The sequence below is a fragment of the Amblyomma americanum genome, chromosome 8, assembly GCF_052857255.1.
Source record: "Amblyomma americanum isolate KBUSLIRL-KWMA chromosome 8, ASM5285725v1, whole genome shotgun sequence".
In the NCBI taxonomy this organism is placed as follows: domain Eukaryota; kingdom Metazoa; phylum Arthropoda; class Arachnida; order Ixodida; family Ixodidae; genus Amblyomma; species Amblyomma americanum.
In genome coordinates, this window is record NC_135504.1 from 125,292,788 (window position 1) to 125,315,855 (window position 23,068).

The window sequence follows — 23,068 nt, forward strand, 5'->3', positions numbered from 1 at the left end:
GAAACTCTTTCGGCTGACTTGTGCCCACAATGAACTGATCGAATTACTTGGCGGCGACGAAAGCAACAAGTATGCTCGGCGGTCGCCGAAAAGAGTGCCCACTGTTCTCGGCCGTGCCCAATTTAAAGCTGATACTGAACTTCTGAGATACGGTGTGCAAAGTTACCATAAGTCTGAAACAACGCAGAAAAGGCTCCGCCTCGGTGCGATCAACTGAGATAAATTTGTGTGCCAGCAGCTTTCATGAAAGAACAAACATTCAGTACAAAGATTTGCGGCAATATTGAGTTTAAATTGTGAACGAACTCGGCACTGGCGAGACATAAGCATTTTCACCTGTTCTTACAAATATACAGTCAATATTTCAGAAACTGGCAGCTCCATCATAGCCTCACTCCATAGACCGCCATATTGCAGTTCAAGCTGATCCAGTCAGCTAGTGAGCGATGTTATCCACATTTTCACATAATGCAGAGTACTGCACAAAATAGTCAAATAACAATTTATAAACAAAATCGCAATACTTAATTTTAAAAATGTATTAAAAATTTTGTTGCTGTTAATCACTTTCAAAAGTTTTACTCTCGGAAAATAAAATGATTCCTCAGTTTCGTATCACCACAACTGTGTTTGTGTCATCGCGCGCGCAGTCAGCGTGGTCGACATGGTCGTTGACTCGTGGTGGCGTGGTTCTTGCGCTGCAGTACAGTGCTCTAGGTGTAGTACTAGGATACCTGTGTGCGCGATGTCTTCGAGTGCGCCTGATTTTGCGTACGTCAGGTATAAAGACAATATAAGCTGTGCGGTGGTGCCCGTCACGGATGTGAAGGACTTTGCACCTGAAAATGCCCAAGACTTTTGATTCGCGAATCTATCATCAGGTGAAGTGGACAGATGCCGAAGGAGAAGCAGACTTTTATCCGGCCCGCATTCTCATGCTTGGAGGTAATTACCTGCACTTTTCACTGTTAACTTTGTGTGATATGTGTGTGCCTGATGCAAATGTTAAGCATTAATTGTGAATTCATATTTGAACAGCGCAATAAAACAACGGGACACAACGAAGAAAGGACACCACAAGCGCTGACTCGCAACTAGATTTTAATTCACGTCCAAGCATCTTAAATACTAAGAACGCCAAACACAAACAAGAGGGAAAAACCAAAATAAAAACGATACAAAGCTGCTAATCATGCCCACAAAGGTGACAATCAGCACGAGCGCGAGACTACACATCTTGGCCGTATAAAAACATCATCTCTTTATCAGTTAGTGTGACAGAAGGATCACTAATACAGCTATCAGGTTCCAAGCGGTTGTGAAAAGCCTCCAAAATTTCCCGCGTTAGGCTGTGGTGTCCTTTCTTCGTTGTGTCCCGTTGTTTTATTGCGCTGTTCAAATATGAATCAATACCAACTCGCCCAGTTCGCAGCTTTAATGAATTAATTGTGAAGCTGTTATAGAGCCTACGTCCGCGATCTATGCTTGGAAGCAGAGCACGTGGTCACATCTTTGTGTGCAAAACAATTAATGAACGAACGTAGTTTGATAATGAAAATAGGTAAAATGATTGAATCGTTTTTCTGCTCGTGGAGGATGGCTGCAGCTGAGGCACTTTTTCAGCATTGATGATGTGGATAATACAAATCTTCAGGAGTATACATTTATAAAAGTGCTGTATTTGCAGCGCAGGACATTACTCCTGGAATGCAGTATATTGCATTTTGCTATTAATTTGATCGCATTGCGTAATTACGAAATAAAACATAGCAAGTTCCTGTGGTGCTGTATAAATCGCCAACAACTGAATAAAAACAAGCATTCCCATGTTGCAGTTTTCATGACGCACAAATTATTGTTTCTGTTGTGACTGCTTGTATCAAAACTCGCGCAGTTACTGCATTGAATGCTCATCCATAACTTGATTCCACAAAGAGCATCTTAGTGTGCGGCTTGATGGATTTCGTTTGTTTGTTCACACATTAAATCTTATTCCTTGTTATTTGCTTTTCGATCTGTAGATTCTCTGCAGTAATGCAATCTGTGTAGTGCTTCTATTTGATTGCAGGGAGCTGGCAAAAGAAATGGAGCCTTCCAGCTAGGAGCTGCAACAAGATTTGTTTCAGGACTATTTATTTATTTATTCATTCTTACACCTACATGTCCAAGGGGCATTATTGTAGGGAACGTATTTTCATGCAAATACCAATAATAAACTGCTACGGTTAATAGACTGCTTGCCTCCTGTCTGTTTAATAGCCATCTGGTGCCTGACAATCAGAGCAGCCCAGTGAGTATCGTCCATAGAGTGGACCAGTTGGTGTCTACCAATTGGAATAGTCCAATTGGTTTTGCCCAACTGGAATAGTCCAAATGGTTTCAGCCAACTGGAAAATTCCAGTTGGTTTTGGCCAATTGGAATAGTCCAATTGGTATTTTCCAATGGTGTCGAAAGCACATTTGGAAATTTCCAATTGGAATCTAATGGTTTTTTTTTGACTGGGTTACCAATTAGCACCTCCACAGACAAGCTGCTCTCTATGGGAGTGCACAATACCTCGGACGAAATAGCGGAGGCTGTCAGAATTTCGCAGCTCGAAAGATTAAGCCGCACGACCACGGGCAGAGCTATCCTTGAAATGGTAGGCCTGCAAGCAGATAGGGGACTACGAGGCAAATCGAGCATCCGGCAGGACTGACCAGAAAATCTAATCATTTCCCCCCTCCCTCGTAACATGCATCCCATATTCAACACGGAGAGGAGGGAGAGAGCAGAAGCACTAAACAGACGCTTCGATTCGATGGACAGTAAGTCTTGCGTACGTGGACGCGGCAAGTGGCAAGTCGGGTGCGGCCGTCGCCTCGGTGGTCGACGGCCGAGGTGCCCCTGTATCGGCTGCCACCATTGGAAGCCGAAACACGGAAACGGCGGAAGTAGTTGCGATAGTGCTCGCTTGCGTTGGAACGGAAGCTAATTTCATAATCAGCGATAGCAGATTAGGCATCTGGAATTTTGGAAAGGTTAGGATCACGCCGGAAGCGGCAAGGATTCTGGCCGGTAGACACCTCAACAGAAAAATCAGTCTAATTTGGACCCCCGCACACGCCTCCGTTCCTGGCAAAGAGTTAGCCCGAGCTCTCTACTTCCGGGTGGCTGTGGAGCCGCCCGACGGCCGGAATATGGACGAGCGTCTGCAAAATTACACGGAGATTGATGAAAATTGTAGGTTATGCAGGAGACTGGTGCCACCACCGGACGAAAATCTAAATAGGGAAGCAGTCGCATGGCGGCGCCTTCAAGCTGAGGACTTCGTAAACCCGGTCTGGGCTTATTATATTCAGACTGGTGATAGAAAAAACGATAAGTGCAAGCACTGTGGGGAGGGAGAGACCCTCGACCACATAATCTGGGAATGCGCTAGCTCCCCAGGGGCTGAAGCAAACATAAATTGTAGAGAAGCCTGGGAAGCCCTGCTGCGGAGCAAGGTCTCTGCTCAAAAACAGCAAACAGCCATCCGCCTGGCGACAGAAGCCGCGAAGAGTCAAGACCTCTTTGCCTGCTTGTGATCGCGGAGGTCCCCGCCCTCGTCATCTAGGCCTGCGTGCCGAGGTCAAGGAGTAGGGGGCCTCCTTATCTGGTGGAATATTAAAGTTTTATCATCATCATCATCACCTACGCGTTGCGAAGAAAATGTTACAGTTACAAATTATGACTAATAGAAATTAATTACAAATTATTCTCAAGCATGTTCAGTGTACGTCTTGCACAGTATAAAATGCTTATGAAGTGTCGTAAAATAAGCAATGAAAATGCACTAAAAAATAGGTTTGATAGTCTGTAGTTTCACGGGAAAAATGCACTCTGTAGAACAATAAAGGAATGAAAACAGTCACAGACATTGTGATGAAGTACTGTCACTTTCGCGATAGTCGTCGAAGCACAGGAGGTGTCATCCAAGTGGCGACTCAGATTGGCTCTAAATAACCTAACCAAACTGGGGGGCATCGAGAGATAAAGAGATAAATTTTATGCTTTGATGTTATTAGTTCATATGTCTGAGGGCTTCACGATAGCTCGGGGAGAGACCCAGGTTTGTTAAGTTCCTGGAATCCTGCATTGCGCCCCAGTAGTCGAATGGCACAGCCAATGAAACGGGAGTATGATGGCACAGTGATCCGGGTAAAAGCTCGGCTTGAAATGGTAGAGGCTTCACAATAAATTCTTAAGAACATCCTACCTAATCATGGACTTATTCCCGCGATGCTTAGGTTTATCTGGTGTAGATAAAAATAAACATGTATAAAAAGCTTGAAAAGCAAAGAGGCATATTGTTGTCTCGTCTATGGTGCTGCTGTGTTAGTTTTTCAATATTTTTGACAATGTATGCTCAGAGGAAGTGACAAAGCGCTCACTGCTCTAGAGGTTGGAGATGGAATTACATGGCTGAGAAGTTTCTAACCAGTAAATAACCCTAAAAAAACGAGAAATTTTACATGCAGCAGCTAGGAAACGTGCTTCTACTCGTATTCTGGCGCTTATCTCTACATCGCCTGTTGCGTGACTCGTTCAACTGTAATGCACTGAAAAATTTTATTTATGGCAGTTGGTTAGAAAGAAGCGCATTCTGCTTGTTAAAATATAACTCAGCCTCAGAACATTTGCTTTATCACAATCTCAGTGATCTTCAGCCATTTCCACTAAAGACGAAAGGCGATTCAAAAAGAATTCTATCGCATGCCAAACAGAAATACTGCCTACCACGAACTCGTACAATACCCTCATATGTACAAAAATGGGAGCCATAGTTCATATCCCTCCATGTCAACGACGAGTATGTAGCAATATGAAGTCGAGTCGGCATGATACGGCAAATATAGAGATATACCCGTGCGACTTTATGTGTTGTTCATGCGATTTTTTTTGTGTGTACTTCACACGGTAGTTCCATATTATTAGCATAACGTGCCATGTCCGTATAAATTTCGTCTTTCGCACCATCAATCTCGTTATAGCTAATATAGGTCCCTATATACTCAATACGAGCTCCTTATCGCTCGCATATGAACCATTCGCAGACCAACAGACTTGTGGTAATTGCAATGTGGAACTTTTTACATGGAATACGCTCAGTACACGTCGGATGAAATTGGGACGAATGTGGATTTGTTATACTAAGAACTTATGATCCGAAGCGCGACAGGGGTTTGTTTTTCTGCGGCAAATCCTTTAAGCCTCATTCTTGGTAAAAATTATTCATATTCCACCTCGCACACTTTCTGCCCGTGGTGTGGAAAATACTGGCACGTAACAAAGGGTTCCGCGATAGTATGGCTAGCTCGCCAACGTGTGAATGCAGCCAATGTCAAAAGGCGATTCAAAAAAAAAAAAAATCTGTCGCATGCCAAACAGAAATTCGGCCTTGAGACATTTATGTGCTGTCCCGTTCAGATCTTGCACCCTCCGTTTAGTCAAGAGGCCTAGCCGTCTCTGGAAATGTCTGGGCACAATGTAATAACACGCAACTATTTCTATAACGTTTCTATAACTTTCTATTTCTGTACCTTTCTTGTTTCATTTTCAAACTACTTCCTCATATCTAAAATTCCCGCTACAGACACCTGGATTGAGCCTGAAATGCAATGACCACCGAGCATACTTGCCGCTGTGGCCGCTGCGGGGATGTTTCCGTAAGCGAGCAGGAATTTGCACAATTAAGTGCTTTCGTTAATAACAGCATTTTGTCTGCCGTCTGCACGTATACGGCTGTGGTGTCATCCGAGCCGCCTAACCACATCCCTATTGAATTACTCGGTGTTCAGTAGTAGGCGCGTACCATGGTCTCGAACTCTGTGAACTGTTGGAAAGCTGCACTTGAAGCTTGATGCCGGGATCAAGCTTCGCGCGAAGCTCGTTTGAGAGCAAAACGAAGTCAGAAAAACAGCTTTGTAAACAGACATGCACTGCTACTTCAATATTCAGCCCGAATTCTTCACTGTCCGACGCCATGGAACTTATGAATTTGTGTTCCATCGCTGAAAGGCAACCAAAGGTTTTTAACACGAAGCTATGCTTGTGTTATGGGCCAAGTTGCACCGCTAGACCCAACAGGTGCCGTGTCCAAATATGTGATCCCGACCTAAGCCTGCATGTATTTTCACCTTTTCAAATTTCCACCTTTTAATTCAGCGTTCTTACCATTTTACCTTCCCTGTAAAGTTTGTGGAACCATCTCTTGCAGAGCTACAGCGGAATGTGCTTTGAAAAAAAAAATTATCCTGCCCCAATGATCTTTTAGATCAATAAAGTTTTATCCAATAAAAAAGGTCCGCATTACGGCATTTTTTGGCGGGACAAGTTGGTACTTTTTATTTTTGCATGCTGTGTTTTGGAGCGCTCGTGAATGATGCAACTTACCGTTCAGAATATGTCAGTAGGTTAAAGTAGAAACAACACACCATTTTCCGTTGTCCTGGACGAAAAAAAAATGGCAGTGGCTTAACTTGGCTAACCCTAGAATCGAAAATAAAGGACGCTTGCTAAGCATCTGAGGCTCGTCCATGGCAGCTCGGCTACGTGCTTGCGACAGCCGTTCGATATAATACCCACACGACCAAGTGTCTATGACGTGGTATCATGGTCTAACGACCACCTCGTCGAATGTCATCACGTGGCTTCACATCACGCCATCGGATGTTGTTAAGATTAAAGGTCAAATAAAGGTTATGGGTCAACGGTTCGACACCGCTAACGTGGTTGGGCTGAAGGTCATTCAATGTCATTATCCGGCCTATGCGACGACTGCTTTACCTAGCGCGGTGAAGTTTCTCGCTTCTAAAAAACTACTGCGTTAGACGTTAAAAGTGCCGAATCCACAAACGTGGGCAATGCGCCTTAATGCCGAAAATGTCAAAGCAGCGGTTTCTGCCGACCCCCCGCTTTGGCTCAGTGGTTAGGGTGCTTGGCTACTGAGCCGGAGTAGCCGAACTCGAACCCGACCACGGCGGCCGCGTTTCGATGTAGGCGAAACGCAAAATAAACGCGTCGAAGTGCTGTGCTATGTCAGGGCGTGTTAAGGATCTGCAGGTAGTCGAAATTATTCCGGAGCCCTCAATTAAGGCACCTCTTTCTTCCTTGCTTCTTTCACTCCGTCTTTTCTCCCTTACGGTGCGGTTCGGGTGTCCGCCGAGGTATGAGAGTTACTGCATCATTTCCTTTCCTGAAAAATAAATTTTCATTTCCATCTTTTACTGTCCACTATCAGCAACTTTTTTCGCACTAGTGGGGTATGAAATGGGCTTATTGCTAACAGGATTTGAAAACAATGATTCTATAAGGACACCGTTGGACGACTTCCGCGCTGAAGTCTTCTTCATGAAAATGGCCAATGGAGAAGCACCTGGAAAGAAGCATGGCCGAACTTGCACTGAAGACCCGCAGACGGTCGCAAACAACCGCCACTACGCCGAGCCGCTGCTGACAAACACAACGCGCTATGATCAGCGTTCAAAGTAAAGGTGTCTTGAAGTTTCTTAGATACCCTACCAATATTGAAAAAGAATCTATACCCCCATGCTGAGAACCCCCGCGCGCATGAGTGGGCATAGGAGCAGCTTCGTGCTGCAGCTTTTCAATTTCGACTTTCTTTGTCCAGGTTTCATGACCAGTGTTTGGCGCCCTGCTTACTTCGAATGCGCGGGAATGCCACGAACCGTCAATACATTTCGCCACCACGCATGGTGAAAACTCCATCCCTGAAAGGCAACAAATGGTTTTTAAGACGAAGCTATGCTTGTGTTATGACCAAGCTGCACCGCAGGACCCTTCAGGCACTGTGTCCACATATGTGGACACGACCTAAGCCTGCACATATTTTCGTATAAAAGGCGATTTTGCACATTTGAATTCCGCGCTCCTACCATTTTGACCGTCAATGTCAAGTTGGTGGCTGCATCTCTTGCAGCTACAGTGAAATGTGTGAATAAAAGTAATAAAACAAGGTAAGGAAAAATTGGCAGTGGTTTAGCTCTGGTCACACCTGGACTGACGCGATAGCTACAGCTGGCCGAGTGGAATTTGCTCAGTTGAATTGCAAACTAAGCCTTTCGCCGCTCCGTTTCTCTGGGCGCTCCTCCTTCATATTTGTCCCACTTGACACGGCGCATGCGCACAGCTGTTGCAGCTCGGTTTCGCCGGCGCGCCGCGGCTCTGGCTGCTCCGCACCACTGGTCACGTGACCAACCACGTGACATCGTGATGGCGCCGCCACGCTGAAGGCTCGAAATGCTACCCTAATGTAGCTATCTCTACAAAATAAGAAAACCGCGCTTGATCGCTCCACAGTGGCACAAGGCATCCGGATCGACCATGCCATCAAAATCGATCGCCGATAAGAACGGCGTGCTCCGGAACATTACATGCGGTGTGGGAGCAGCTTGGGGATGCGGCTCTTCAATTTCGTCCGTTTCTTTGCCCAGAGAAGTCATGACCCTTGTCTATATGCGAGTAAATCGGAGATTGTCTACTTATTGTTGTTCCCACGCCCGGGCATACTTGTTTCTTTGGTAAGTGATCGTCTTGTTGTTGGTAAAGAACTGCTCCGCTTTGCGGTGATGTGGAGGAAAATCTCTGACCCACTACGAATGCTCAAGACACCGATATGTTAAGGGGAACCAGCAGGTTGATTTAATTAGCACAGTAAATGAAATAAAAAAGAGAAGGCAATTCATAATCACTTATTAGATATCGGTAGAAAGCTAAATGTGGTGAAATGCAGAAGTGCTGCTAGTGAATCGCTTCAGCAAGAATATCAGCTCCTACGATGCTTTGCCGAGAACCTAGCTAGTGAAAGCTTAAATTCGTGGTTAGTCAGGCGGACCTCGAAGGTAGGCAGCGCCATGATTATCTTTTTATGGCCTGCCTCACGCCAGTTATGAATCTCGGGCCGAGACTGAAGAACTCTTAATTTACTCTCGTCTGCCTTAAATGTTCCGGCACCGTAGCTCTCGATTGAACGGGAGCATAAGATTGATGGTTTCTTGGAATAAAAATGCAGGCCTGTCATTGCGAAGTTCTCCTCTTTTCAATCAAGACAAGAAATTTTCAAATTACATACTCAACGATAATGGCATGAGCGTAAGTAACGATTGCTTTCTTCCGACGCGTCAGGCGCGGTGAAAACTACACTAATTTGGACTCTCTAAAAAGTATAAACTCAAACTGGGCTACAATTAGCATTACATGAAAAGATTTTATAGCTACAATCATCTTAGTGACAGCGTTTCTGAAGGTGGTATTGTAACCAGCCTTTCTTCCTAATCTTCCACAGACTAAGTATGCGTGAGGGGTGTTGACTACCGATTTGCAGTCCGGAATTCATTGTCATTTTTGTATGCTAACATTTTAGTAGCAAACGAAGGCGTTCTACTCCGATCATTACGAACAATATGCTGTGCCCGGCAATACTAAGACACTTTGATCCCGCGTTCACTGGCAGGTGCAAACATTGTGGGGAGGTGGCTGACACCTACCACATGGTTTCGGCTTGCCAGCGCAACTCTGCTCTCTCCCCCCACGCCAGCCCTGCCAGAGAGGAATGGGAGGCAGCCCTGCTTAGCTGTTCGGACCTTCAGGCCCAAAAGGCTTTGGTCAAGAGGTCTAAGCTGGCGTCTTCGACCAAAGGGGTCCCGGAATAAGGACTCCACCCATTTCGGGGCTCTTTAAAGAGCCTCACCTCTTTCATTCAATAAAGCCTTTTCACCACCACCACCCGGCGTGGCTGCGCCGCCACCGCCACGTGGTCACGTGATTGGTCGCGTGACCATCGATGTGGTGCAGAGCAGCTGCTGCTGCCGGCGGCGTGGCACTCCGGCGAAACCGAGCTGCAACAGCTGTGCGCATGCGCCGTGTCAAGTGGGACGAAGATTGAGAAGGAATGCCCAGCGAAACGGAGCGGTGAAAGACTGACTTTGCAATTCGACTGAGCAAGTTCCACTCTGCCAGCTGCAGCTATCGCGTCACTCCAGGTTTAACCAGAGCTAAACTGCCGCCAATTTTCTTCCTCTCTGCGTACTCGTTAGAATATCAAAAAAGCGAGTGAACTGTAGCGGCTAGACTCTGATGAACCTGAGTTAGAGCGATCACAATGGACAATAAAATGACGCCGGAGAACATTGTCACCGATATAAGGCACACATCGAGACACGCACTCTATACCAACCTACTTTACGCTAGCATGCATTGCACCTGAGGGAAAACGACCGCGATGTATCTGGCACGGATATAGAAAAGCATTGTTTTCGCGGGTGGCCGAGGAAAGCGTCAAAGCGACGTGGCGACGTGACCTACTTCGGTACCAGCCCCACTCCGGCGCGCAATTTCCGGAGTCTGCGCGACTCGTGCGGAGTGCGTGGAAGTGTGCGTCAATCCGATGAGCACACTATAGGTGAGCGGATTAGCCACTTCCTGCGAGCAACGAAAATGGCATAAACGACGGAACGCTGGTGACAGCATGGAGATCCAGCTACTTATCCGCGTCTATCTTGCCGAAGCTTGCGACTTATGCTCGTATACGAGACAGATTATTTAACCCTGAAGAAAACATAACCATTTCAGATCAAAGTCGTTTCAAAAAGCTTTGCAAGACCCTCATGATATATATCCTTACTCGCAATTTCCTGTCTACGATATTAACTTTTTGCACAATACCTTGATGCTTAATTTATAAGTTTTACTACGCACTGAAAAGATCTGCGGTTGCAGTGGAGACCTCATCATTGATTTCGACAAACTGGAGAATTTCAGTGGCCATAAAGGTACCAGTTCAAGGGTGTCCTTTAATTTCGCCATCATAAAATATGCGGCCACTAGAGAATGCTCATGCGTAGAATCCTCGAGCATGTGCTCAGGAGTCGAACGCCCGTCTGTGAACAATCACACGTGCACTAAAAAAAGAATGCAGCACGAAACCTGCTTTCCGGCGCGCTTTATCGGGTGAAGCGCATGCAGGGTCTGGCGGACGCATCTTCCAGCTTTGATGCTCGGCTTGCGTTTGACACTGGCGCAGCAGTGCTGCTTCATCCTCTGTTTTCCAGGGGCACTTTTATTATTTCATGCAGGTTTTGAAGCGAAAAGCTTCACTAGGCTCGTCAGCACCGGGCTTCACGTGAGCCACACTACAGATTTGTCACAGCTGCGCAAAAGCGAAACCGAGTGACGTCACGCGGAGCGCAGGTGGTCGCTATGGCCGCAGCCGTCGTCACCGCCGCGCGCTGACTCCGTAGTCTGACCGTGAAACCGAGGGACGTCACGCGGAGCGCAGGTGGTCGCTGTGGCCCCAGCCGTCGTCGCCGCCCCGTGCTGACTCCGTCGTCTGACCGTGAAGCCGAGTGACGTCAAGCGGAGCGCAGGTGGTCGCTGGGGCCGCAGCCGTCGTCGCCGCCGAGCGCTGACTCCGTCGTCTGACCGTGAAGCCGAGTGACGTCACGCCGTAGCGCAGGCGGTCGCTGTGGACGCAGCCGTCGTCGCCGCCGCGCGCTGACTCCGTCGTGTGACCGTGAAAAAGATTAACGATATCAACTTCTACTTCTGGCGCGTGTTGTTTCTACGTCTATGTCCTTTCTTTTCTCATGCGCCTTCCATAATTTCGCGTAAACCGCCAAACAATTGTGGCATCAGATGCGTAGAGGAACATCTTGCGCTAGCCGCCATCTATACAAAGGGAGCAGCATGTCAAATCAGGGCTGCGAAATTGATTCTTGTCCAGCGCTTTGATATTGTTCCCAAGTCTTGAGTGTTTGTCACGCTGAAAGCTGTCAGCACGCGGCTGCGTATTCGATGTTCGAGATTGTTGTACTCTTTTTCGTTCTTTATCTCGAAAGTTCTTGGCTACATCGAAATGGACCCCTGTCGAGAGCAGCGATGACTTGGTCCTTCGGCGGCAGCCGGGCACGTTTGTTGCTAGCACCGCAGTGTTCTTTAGTTATTTGCTAGCGCAGTCCTCCAAATGAAGTGTTCGTTTCTGTGGCACCTCACTCAGCTCGTCTACTGTGCCCTCCATTGTCACTACCACGTGACAATGTATATTATTGGGGTAGGAGTAAGTTCTGCCCACACCTCCAAACAATTGACACCGTAGGTATTAAATTGGCCATATCCATGCATCATGGAGAAGCAATTATATGTACATTGCAGGTGTGAAAGTTATGAAGATTTGCTTGCCGCAAGCGTGGGGCTGCTTACTGAATTACGCACAATGTTTGCGAGCAGGGGCGGCAGTAGCCTGGCACGTGAGGAGCGAAGAAGTGCCCGCTGTGCCCACAAGCGCACACTTGAAACGTAAGACAACGAACATTACTTCATTGGTCCACTCGGAAGAACAACGCGCGCACTCATTCATATGCAAAGCCAAGAACATTCACACCTGTTGCAAATGGGTTGCAAGCCCCAAGGGTAGCGTTGGCCTGGCGGCCTGGGGCAAAGCTGGAAACATCCGAAGGTCCCGGCAAAGGATGAGTCGACTGGCAACAGAACAGCTTGTTTATTCTGGCATCGCAAGAGAGCAGCCGGTCAGGGCGACCACGTTACTCGAAGGAAGAAATCGAAGTCTCTCTCGGCGTCCGGGGCAGCGGCGTTTTATACCCACGGAGTCGAGGGCAAGAAGGAACGGCTTGGGAAGAGGCGTCCGATACGGCGACGCTTGAACATGTCCAGACGTGACGGGCGCGTCCGCCAGGCCGGCGCCGGTCAGACCTCCTCGCCTCCCAGTTGGGGAGCTCCTCTCCCCGGCTGCCGCGCTTTGATAAGCGTGGGCACCAACATGCACACACACACACACGCACGCACGACGACACGTGGCACTGAAACCTGCCTGGACGCGCTTGGCGGGAGGCGTTGCGGCCGCGATGAACGAAGCCGCGGCGTCCGTTGCATCCGCGCCGGCTATACCGCGCGTCGTAGGCGAGACGTAACAGACCGCCCCGCCGGGAGAAGGAGATCCCGATGGTCAGGGGACTGCATCCGCTGTCCAGAGGGATGTCGCTCGATGATGCTCGTAAACGAAACCGGTCGTCCCTCGACGTTGCTTGAGCGCAGCGCACAGAGAAGGCCTCGTTCTCAGGTTCAGGATCACGCAGGGCACTGCAAAGTCACTTCAGGAGAGTTGCCATTTTTGTGCTCGTTCCCAGCAAGCGTTAGAACTACGCCGAAACGCAACCGCTCAGTCAGCAAGCACGAGACAACCCTCACTAAGCTCTGCCAGGCTCTTTCCCCTTTTATACTACTGCCTAGTTCCTTACAGTAGTCAAGCAGCACTCAGAACGCGTCCACAAATTGGAAAATTGCACTAGAAAGCACATAATCACTTTGAAACACTAAACAAAAGCAATATGGTAAAAATCCTGCCTCAGGAAGAAAACATCAGTAACCAACAACTTTGAGGCGGATTCCTACGTTAGGGGCTTCGACTTAAGCCATCGGCGTTACCGTTGAGACTCCCCTTTTTGTAACGCACCTCAAAGGAATATTGTTGCAAAGCGAGGCTCCAGCGCAGGAGGCGGCCATTTTTGGGAGATATGGTCTGCAGCCATTGGAGAGGGCAGTGATCCGTCTCAATGATAAACCTCGAGCCGGCTAGGTAGCATGACAATTTCTGAACGGCCCACACGAGACACGCACACTCTTTCTCGGTGGCGCTGTACGCCTGCTCACGACAGGTCAGCTTACGACTAGCATACAGGACGGGGTGTTCCACTTCTCCATTGTCCCTTTGGCACAGTACAACGCCCATGCCTCGCTCACTAGCATCGCACTGAACAACGAACCCTTTGGTATAGTCTGGCGATCGTAGCACAGGCTGGCTTGTTAGGGCGCTCTTTAGGGCGCTAAAAGCTCTTTCCTTTGTCTCGCTCCAGACGACTGTTTGGGGCTCTGTTTTTCTTAGAGCATCAGAGCATCCGTCAGGGGAGCCGCGATATCGGAGTACCTGGGGATGTACCTCTGATAGTAGCCGGCGACACCTAAGAACGACCGAATATCGGTCTTCGTGCGCGGTTGCGGGAAGTCTCGCACAGCGGCCACCTTTATTTCAGAGGGGCGGCGACGACCCTGTCCAATCACGTGACCGAGGTAGACAACCTCGGCCTGTGCTAATTGGCACTTGGGAGCCTTGACTGTCAAGCCCGCTTCGCGCAGGCGGGTTAGCACTGCCCGCAAGTGTGCCATATGCTCAGACCAGGATGCGGAGAATATCGCTACGTCGTCTAAATACGGTAAAGCAAATTCTTCCTGTCCCCGCAACACTTTGTCCATGAGGCTTGAAAAGCAGTATGGCGCGTTCTTCAAACCAAAACTCAAAACTTTAGGACGGAATGTTCCCATTGGTGAAATGAACGCCGCATACCTACTAGCCTCTTCTGTAAGTGGAACCTGCCAATAACCCCTGACAAGATCTAGGGTGGAAATAAACTGAGCGCTACTAACTTTCTCAAGGCGCTCCTCGATGTTAGGGATCGGATAAATTTGATCCTTAGTGATGGAATTAAGCCTGCGGTAGTCGACGCAAGGACGAGGTTCCTTGCCCGGTACCTCAACTAAAATCAAAGGGGAGGTATAATCACTCTCACCCGCCTCAATAACACCGAGCTGTAGCATTTTCTTTACCTCAGCCTCCATAATATCGCGCTGGCGGGGTGACACCCGGTACGCCTTGGATCGTACTGGCTCTGGGGAGGTAAGTTCTATATCATGAGTAAGGACAGAAGTCCTACCAGGCCTCTCAGAGAACTGACCTTGAAACTCTTGTAAGAGTTGGTGTAGTTCGGTTTTCTGCTCAGCCGACAGCGGTGCTTTAATGATTAAGTCACTAATGACCTGATCAGTGTCTTCCCTGTTCGTCACTGAGCCTAGTCCCGGAAGCTCGACCGGAAGCTCTTCTAACTTTCCCTTGTCGGGCATTTCCTCTCCAGTACCTGGTGCCTTCAACGCTACAGGCTCAATTTTATCCAGTTCTGACGTGCTCGGAATATCAGCTTGCTGCGCCTCCGACCCTTTCTCATTGTTCGACAACGTCGGCCCCGCAACTACCGCCTTTGCAGCGAGCTCCCGAACTCTCGGTCTGGTTAAGGCCTGAACGCTAGCCTCACCAAACAAAAGCCCCTTCTCGCGCAGGAGGTGATCGGACCTGTTCGAAAATAGGTACGGGTACTGGGGGGGCAGCATAGATGACACTACGGCCTCCGTCTCAAGTGCTCCGAAAGGTCCTTCAATAAGCACTTTTGCTACGGGCAGACACACGCTATGAGCTTCCACGGCTTGCTTGATCCATACGCACTCGCCCGTGAACATATCGGGTTCTACGTAAGAGGGGTGAACTACATCCATTGTAGCTGCGGAATCACGAAGCACTCGGCACTCTTTCCCGTTCACGAGGAAGTCTCGCATGTAAGGCTCGAGAAGCTTCATGTTCTCGTCAGTGCTACATAATGACAAACACACGACTTCTCTTTTTGTTTCTGGACACTGCGCCGAAAAGTGACCCGGCTTCTGGCACGTATAACACACGCGCGCTTGCCTCCTCTCGAACCGCTTTCTGCGTTCGGCTTCGGCTGCCGCCGTCTCCTTACGTTCGGTCGGACTGCTTTCACTCGCATCCGCACTACGCGTGTCCCCCCTTGCTCTCATGGGTGTGAACTTCGGCCTCTCAGACTTGGAGCCAAATTCACCCTTTTGACCGTACTTAGCTCCGCGAGCCCGACGCGTCACAAACTCCTCGGCTAGCTCGGCGGCTTTAGCCACTGTACTAACGTCTGGCCTATCCAAGACCCAGTACCGCACGTTCTCAGGTAACCGACTATAAAACTGTTCCAGCCCGAAACACTGCAGAATTTTCTCGTGGTCACCAAACGCTTTCTCTTCTTTGAGCCACTCCTGCATGTTTGACATAAGCCTTTAGGCAAACTCTGTATATGACTCATTTCTGTTTTTTTCATTTTCCCGAAACTTCCGACGGAACGCCTCCGCTGACAGCCTGTACTTTTTTAGCAGACTCGATTTCACTTGGTCGAAATCCTCTGCCTCCTCTCTCTTCAAGCGAGCGACTACGTCGGCCGCCTCGCCGGGTAACAAAGTGAGCAAGCGCTGTGGCCACGTTTCCCGAGAGAACCCCTGCTTCTCGCACGTTCGCTCAAAGTTAACCAGGAACAAACCAATGTCCTCTCCAAGCTTAAACGGCCGCATCAGGTCAGTCATTTTGAACGATACTCGTTCTCCTGCACCGTGTGCCTGACTTCCATTACGAGCGCGTTCCATCTCTACCTCGAGACGCTTCATTTCCAAAGCGCGCTCTTCTTTCTCTTTTTGCTCTTTACGTTCGCGCTCGTCTTTCTGCTCTTTACGTTCGCGCTCCTCTTTTTGCTCCCTCTCCTCAATGGTCTCAAGGCATTCCGACAGCTCGTCATCCTCAGCCTCCAACTCAAGAATAGCCCTTAGCAGTTCTGGTTTTCTGAGTTTGTCTGAGACATCCAGACCCAACTCTCTTGCAAGCTCCAGCAATTTCGGTTTGCGCAACGACTTCAAATCCATGGCTGCTCCGAATGCTGCTTTCTCTACTGCCTACTATTGTCTTGCCGCAAACTAACCCGGCAGCAACGACAACACAATTACCAGCTCTGTTTCTGACACTAACAAAAGCCTGGCAAAACTCAGAAGAAGAAAGTCCCGCACTCACCAAACCTCGCAGCCAAGAATTCAGCGCAGTCGTTCCGTTGCAGGCAACCAGTCATCACACAGGGCTCGTTGCACTGCTCCCGGATGGTCGTTGTGCTGCTCAGCAAACAGTTGACCGCATATCTTCGCTGCTGGCCTCCGTTGTCGGGATCCCACCGCTGCCACCAGTTGTTGCAAATGGGTTGCAAGCCCCAAGGGTAGCGTTGGCCTGGCGGCCTGGGGCAAAGCTGGAAACATCCGAAGGTCCCGGCAAAGGATGAGTCGACTGGCAACAGAACAACTTGTTTATTCTGGCATCGCAAAAGAGCAGCCGGTCAGGGCGACCACGTTACTCGAAGGAAGAAATCGAAGTCTCTCTCGGCGTCCGGGGCAGCGGCGTTTTATACCCACGGAGTCGAGGGCAAGAAGGAACGGCTTGGGAAGAGGCGTCCGATACGGCGACGCTTGAACATGTCCAGACGTGACGGGCGCGTCCGCCAGGCCGGCGCCGGTCAGACCTCCTCGCCTCCCAGTTGGGGAGTTCCTCTCCCCGGCTGCCGCGCTTTGACAAGCGTGGGCACCAACATGCACACACACACACACGCACGCACGACGACACGTGGCACTGAAACCTGCCTGGACGCGCTTGGCGGGAGGCGTTGCGGCCGCGATGAACGAAGCCGCGGCGTCCGTTGCATCCGCGCCGGCTATACCGCGCGTCGTAGGCGAGACGTAACACACCCTTTCGTTGTGCCAGCACAGCCAAGCCACCAAACACGACACCCTAACATCCCCCCTTAGAAAAACAGACGCTGGTGATAGTGTCAGTAGACGGCGAAAGGGAAAATTGGTGTGTGGGGAAAGGAAATGGTGCAGTATCTGTGTCACATATCGGCCGACACCTGATCCGCGCCGCAAGGTAATGGATAAAGGAAGGAGTGAAAAAGGAGAGGAAGAAAGAAGGCCTGGGGATCTTTAACGTGCACTGATGTCGCACAGCACACGGACGTCTAACGTTTCGCCTCCATCGAAACGAGGCCGCCGCTGTTGGGTTCGAACCCGGGTACACCGGTTCAGTAGCCAAGCGCCCAAACCAGTGAGCCACCGCCGCGGGTGAATAGACGGCTTGATCTGAAGTCCACGCCTCATTATAGGTACGGACGCCCGGAGGGGGAGTTCTGTGTTTTATAGAACGAGCATTACGCACCCACCTGTACATTGGGCTTCACTCTAGAAACAGTCTGGCCGTGAAGCTGCCTCCTCCGGAGCGCTCAATGGGTGCATCTCCGGGCACCTGCATAGCTTTATAGACTTGAGCCACGCCAAGGACCAGTGTGGTCTTGGTGCAACAGCTCTTGCCGTAAAATTGAATTGCGATTACGAAATTCGTCATGCACAAAGCCAACGCCAGCTTGTATGCAATAATGATTACGCGAAGAGCGATGCACTCCGTGCGGGGTTCCTGCCGCCCTGCTCTGCCCCTGCCCTCCATTCCTCGGTCACGCTTGCCTGCACGGACACAGAATGTGTACCAATACAAACATGTCGTTCATCCGGGAACATTCGCTACGTGTGCTCAGGAAAAGTTAGCGCGAGGCGCAAGGGACCGGATATGCGCTCGGAATGATTACGTGGTCGTGCCGCCATGGGTGGCACCTTCTACGCGGTTGCAATTCGAGGTGCCAACCTGCGCACAACGCGCCCCCTGCCCCTCACTTTTTTTGTCACTCTCCGTTCAAGGGACGAGTTTTCACTACCGCTAGTAGTACAGCGAAGACGACGATGGCAAACATGCTTTAACGCGGTAGAGTTAGGGAGCTCTTATCGCAGAAAATCCGCTGTCGTCCTCGACATCGTCTTGGTCGGCGTCGTTGGCCGTGAGCGAAAAATCCCCGAAAACTGCCCAGCGAAGCAACCTTGGATGTGAGTGGGGTGGCCAGGTGACGTGACCTTGTGGCGTCATCACAACCTGCCCACTCCACTCTGAGCAAACTGCCTACCATTGCAGGTGGGCAGTTGGAAAATACTGTTTTTGGGGTAAAGGGAATGGACCCACCGCGGTGGCTCTATGGTTATGGCGCTCGGCTAGAGATCCGGAGTTCCCGGATTTGAAGCCGACCGCGCCGGCTGCATTTTTATGGAGGAAGAAAGCTAAGGCGCCCGTGTGCTGTGCGATGTCAGTGCCCGCTAAAGATCCCCAGGTGGTCGAAATTAATCTGGAGCACTCCACTACGGCACCTCTTTCTTCCTTCCTTCTTTCACTCCCTTCTTTATCCCTTCCCTTACAGCGGGGTTCAGGTGTCCAACGATATATGAGACAGATACTGAGACAGGCGGCCAGGTGACATGACCTTCTGGCGTCATCACAACCTGCCCACTCCACTCTGAGCAAACTGCCCACCATTGCAGGTGGGCCATTGGAAAAAACTTGTTTTGGGGGAAAGGAAATGAACCCACCGCGGTGGCTCTATGGCTATGGCGCTCGGCTAGAGATCCGGAGTTCCCGGATTCGAAGCCGACCACGCCGGCTGCGTTTTTATGGAGGAAAAACGCTAAGGCGCCCGTGTACTGTGCGATGTCAGTGCACGTTAAAGATCCCCAGGTGGTCGAAATTATTCCGGAGCGCTCCACTACGGCACCTTTTTCACTCCCTCCTTTATTCCTTCCCTTGCGGCGCTGTTCACGTGTTCAACGATATATGACACAGATACTGCGAAAGTTCCTTTCCCCAAAATCCAATTATTATTAATATAAAGGAAATGGAGCAGTATTTTTCTCACATATCGGCCGATACATGAACCGCGCCGTAAGGGAATTGATAAAGGAGGGAGTGAAAGAAGAAAGAGGTGCCGTAGTGGAGGGCTCCTGAATAATTTCGACCACCTGCGAATCTTTAACCGGAACTGACATCGCACAGCGCACGGGCGCCTTAGCGTTTCGCCTCCGTTGAAACGCAGCCGCCGCGGTCGGTTTAGAACCCGGTAACTCCGGATCAGTAGCCGAGTGCGCGAACCACTGAGCCACCGCGGCAGGTAGGGAGCAGTTGGGCAAATTAATGATTGGTCGCGAGAGGTTGCTTTGAAGAGCTTCATGGATCGCACAGGTCCCACCGATAGGAGCACCTGCCAACGCAGGGCAGTGACGCATCGTTTAACCGCTGCACCACTGCGCCAGGAGTGGTTTGAGGACTCCCGGGTATCAGTGAATGCAAATTCGGGAGTGTCCAATTCTGCATATATTGCCATTAACCAATTAGCTATCGCATCATATCCTTAAGCTGGAGCTTAAGTGCCCCTCCAATGCTATCCGCCTGCCTCCTACTACTGGTCTTGCAGTCGTGTTGTTACTCGTCTGTTACTTTCGTGTGTGCGCTCGTCGATGCTAGCAAAGAAGAACCGCCAAGAGAGAGAACGAACAGCGAACGCCGACGCTGATGCAAACGAAGCCTAAATGTTCCACCCAGATTTTGCATTTTACATTTCAGCCAACATGATAATCGGGTGCTCGTTAAAATCGGGCAATTGTAGTATGTAAAAGCAAATGAAAGTGTTTTTTTTTCTCTCAATAGTGCATATATTTTTAGGTAATTACTGCTTCTGTGCATTTAGCCTACTAAGGTTCGCATTAAAAGGTACACCGCCGTAAAATTAGTCTCAATAAAGGTCGTGGCAGATTCCTCTGCTTGTAATGCTTGTTCCGCAAAGCGGCATTCGGTGAAGTTTCCTTTATAACGAACATAAAAAGGCTAAAGACCATTGGTTGGTTGGTTTTTGGAGGGAAAGGAAATGGCGCAGTATCTGTCTCATATATCGTTGGACACCTGAACCGCACCGTAAGGGAAGGGTAAAGGAGGGAGTGAAAGAAGGAAGGAAGAGAGAGGTGCCGTAGTGGAGGGCTCCGGAATAATTTCGACCACCTGGGGATCTTTAACGTGCACTGACATCGCACAGCACACGGGAGCTTTAGTTTTTCCTCCATACAGTTTCCGCATTTGGAAGATCTTGGGCGGTTCTAGAATGCCAAGAGCAAAACAAGAAAATTTCTTATCAGGAGCAATTTCTTACCAGCAGTTTTGATTTTTTTTCGGGTTGCCTGCTCATTAACACAGTCTCGTGAATAGGATTGGAACAATGCCTCATGTTTAAGGCGAAGGTTTAATTCCCTGAAAAAAAAGAAAATTTTCTCCTGGGGATTCAGAAGCGATGAAAAAGCAGAAGGGAGGCGAAAGCACCGGTGGTTTCGGCCGCAGTACTGGGACCTCCGAGACACCAAGCCTCGGTCCTTGCGACACGGTTGAGAGCTTTTTATCCTGCAAGGCCTAAGGCTCCTTATCCCCAGGCTCCTTAGTGAGCGTAGACTTTTAACCCGCGCAGCCTTCTAAGATGTGCGCCATGAAACTGCCTGAAGACGACTCCATCCCCAAGAGAAAAATCGCGAGGGATTCCTTTATATGGCTAATCGAGAATTTTTCCTTCTGCTGGGGGCGTCTCGGACGAGAAATAGCTAGCTCCAAATTTCAGGCGCACGGTTCTTGGTACCTGGCCTTCCGCACTGGAGAAGATAGCAACGACGATGACCGTGAGTGCCAGTTCTTGTCTTTTTTTCTCCACCACGAGGATAGCCAAAACGTGACTGCAGAAGCAACGTTCTGTGTCGTCGACGTGAAGAACAATGATGCTCTCAAGAGCACCCCGACTGTACTAACGTTCACGGACGGGATAGCGACCAGCGGATTTTTGGGCACCATAACCAGAAGCGCTCTGCAAAGTGAAGCTGCGCAGCTTATGCCTGCAGACTCGCTTACAATACGCTGCGATCTGACTCTCCTTGAGTACTCCGACGAGCACACCGGACGACACAGGACCACATTGAGTGTCACAGACTGCCGTCTCTCGGAAGACTTGGGCTGGCTGCTGGACAGTGGCAGCGGCGCCGACGTCACTGTAAATGTGGGCGACGGCAGGTATCACGCGCACAAGGCGATACTGGCGTCCCGGTCACCAGTTTTCCGAGCCATGTTCCAGCACGACATGCTCGAGAACCTGCAAGGGCAAGTCTTCGTCACAGACATCGAGTACGAAGTGTTTGGAGAAATGCTCCGCTTCATCTACACTGGATGTTCACCGAACCTCGACAACATGGCGCACGCCCTCATGGAGGCGGCTGACAAGTACGGCTTGCTGACTCGGCGGGACGAGTGCGAAGACGCCCTCAATGAAAACCTCAGCTTCGAGAGTGCGGCGTTCAGTCTCATCGTCGGCGACAAGCTCAACGCTACCATTCTGCGCCATTGCTCCCTGAATTTTATTTGTGCCAACCTGTGCGAAGTGATGAAGACGGACGGATGGTGCACCCTGGTGGACGACCACATAGATCTGGTGTTGGATGTGATTATCGCTGCACTTCCCGAATCTTGCGAGGACACCATCGAGCCGCCTGCCAAACGACGGAGACTGTACGAGAGACGCTAAGATGAATATGTCCGATGCTCATAGCTCTACGCATTGTCTAAGGCACTGCAACACCACGGACAAGGAAACGTGTGGTTCCGGACATTTCAAAACTTTTCTGGTCTTGTCATTTACCCTGCCGCGGAACTCCTAAACTTTAATTCTGCAGTGTGGTTTGTTTTCCTAGAAGGTGTCAAGCAGTGCAATGTGCAGCCTGCATAGCATTGCATATCGTTCTTAGCCTACCACTGTGTTAAGTAATGTGGAGATTTGGTTGTAACTAAAATTATTAGAGCATTAAAAATATGGTAAAAGAAAATAAGAATACAAAATCAAACGAAGAAGTCTGGCGCACCAGCGGACGTTCAATATTTGTCGGCGACGAAAGGCTCACGGCTCTGGCCAAGAATATATTCACATTAAATTACTTCGTATTCGTTCTCACGCTCGCTTTCATGCCACGTAATCAAAATAGCTGATACCCGTGCATTTATTTTTCCGATTCGTGATTTTATACAATTAATGCAGTTTGCGTGCATCAGGAATGTCGCATTGAAGAAACTAAATTAGCACCGCAATGCCTGGTCACTTCAGGCACGTCATGCTATTTTGGTGATTTTACATGAACGCTAAATAAGCTACGTATATATCTTTTTCCGCAGATATCAACAATTAGTAATATTGTAAACGTGTCTGCGTCTACAAACGCATTTTCATTCTCATTTCTGCGGGACCGTGTGCTCAGATAATGTACCGTGCTATTTGTTTTACAGGCCGATTGTACACGTGAAATGGCACAAAAAGCAATCTCGTGTGAATCTCGTCACGGCACGTCTTTCTTCCTTTCTCCTTGTACTCCCTCCTTTATTCCGTCCCTCTTCCCTTAGTGCGTGGTTCGGGTGTCTAGCGAGATAGGTGA

General features: G+C 49.4%; 1 protein-coding gene and 1 long non-coding RNA gene across 2 annotated transcripts; both read left to right on the plus strand.

Moving 5' to 3' along the window:
• The first annotated feature begins 626 nt into the window (after positions 1-626).
• On the plus strand, positions 627-2,233 carry LOC144100677 (uncharacterized). Its single transcript, XR_013307794.1, has 2 exons — positions 627-945; positions 2,069-2,233. It is a non-coding gene; the product is annotated as an uncharacterized LOC144100677 (long non-coding RNA).
• Positions 2,234-20,916: 18,683 nt separating this feature from the next.
• LOC144102738 (speckle-type POZ protein-like) lies at positions 20,917-22,170 on the plus strand. Its single transcript, XM_077635922.1, has one exon. It carries the CDS (start codon positions 21,082-21,084, stop codon positions 22,168-22,170), a length of 1,089 nt encoding a protein of 362 aa, XP_077492048.1. The 5' UTR covers positions 20,917-21,081.
• Positions 22,171-23,068: the final 898 nt, after the last annotated feature.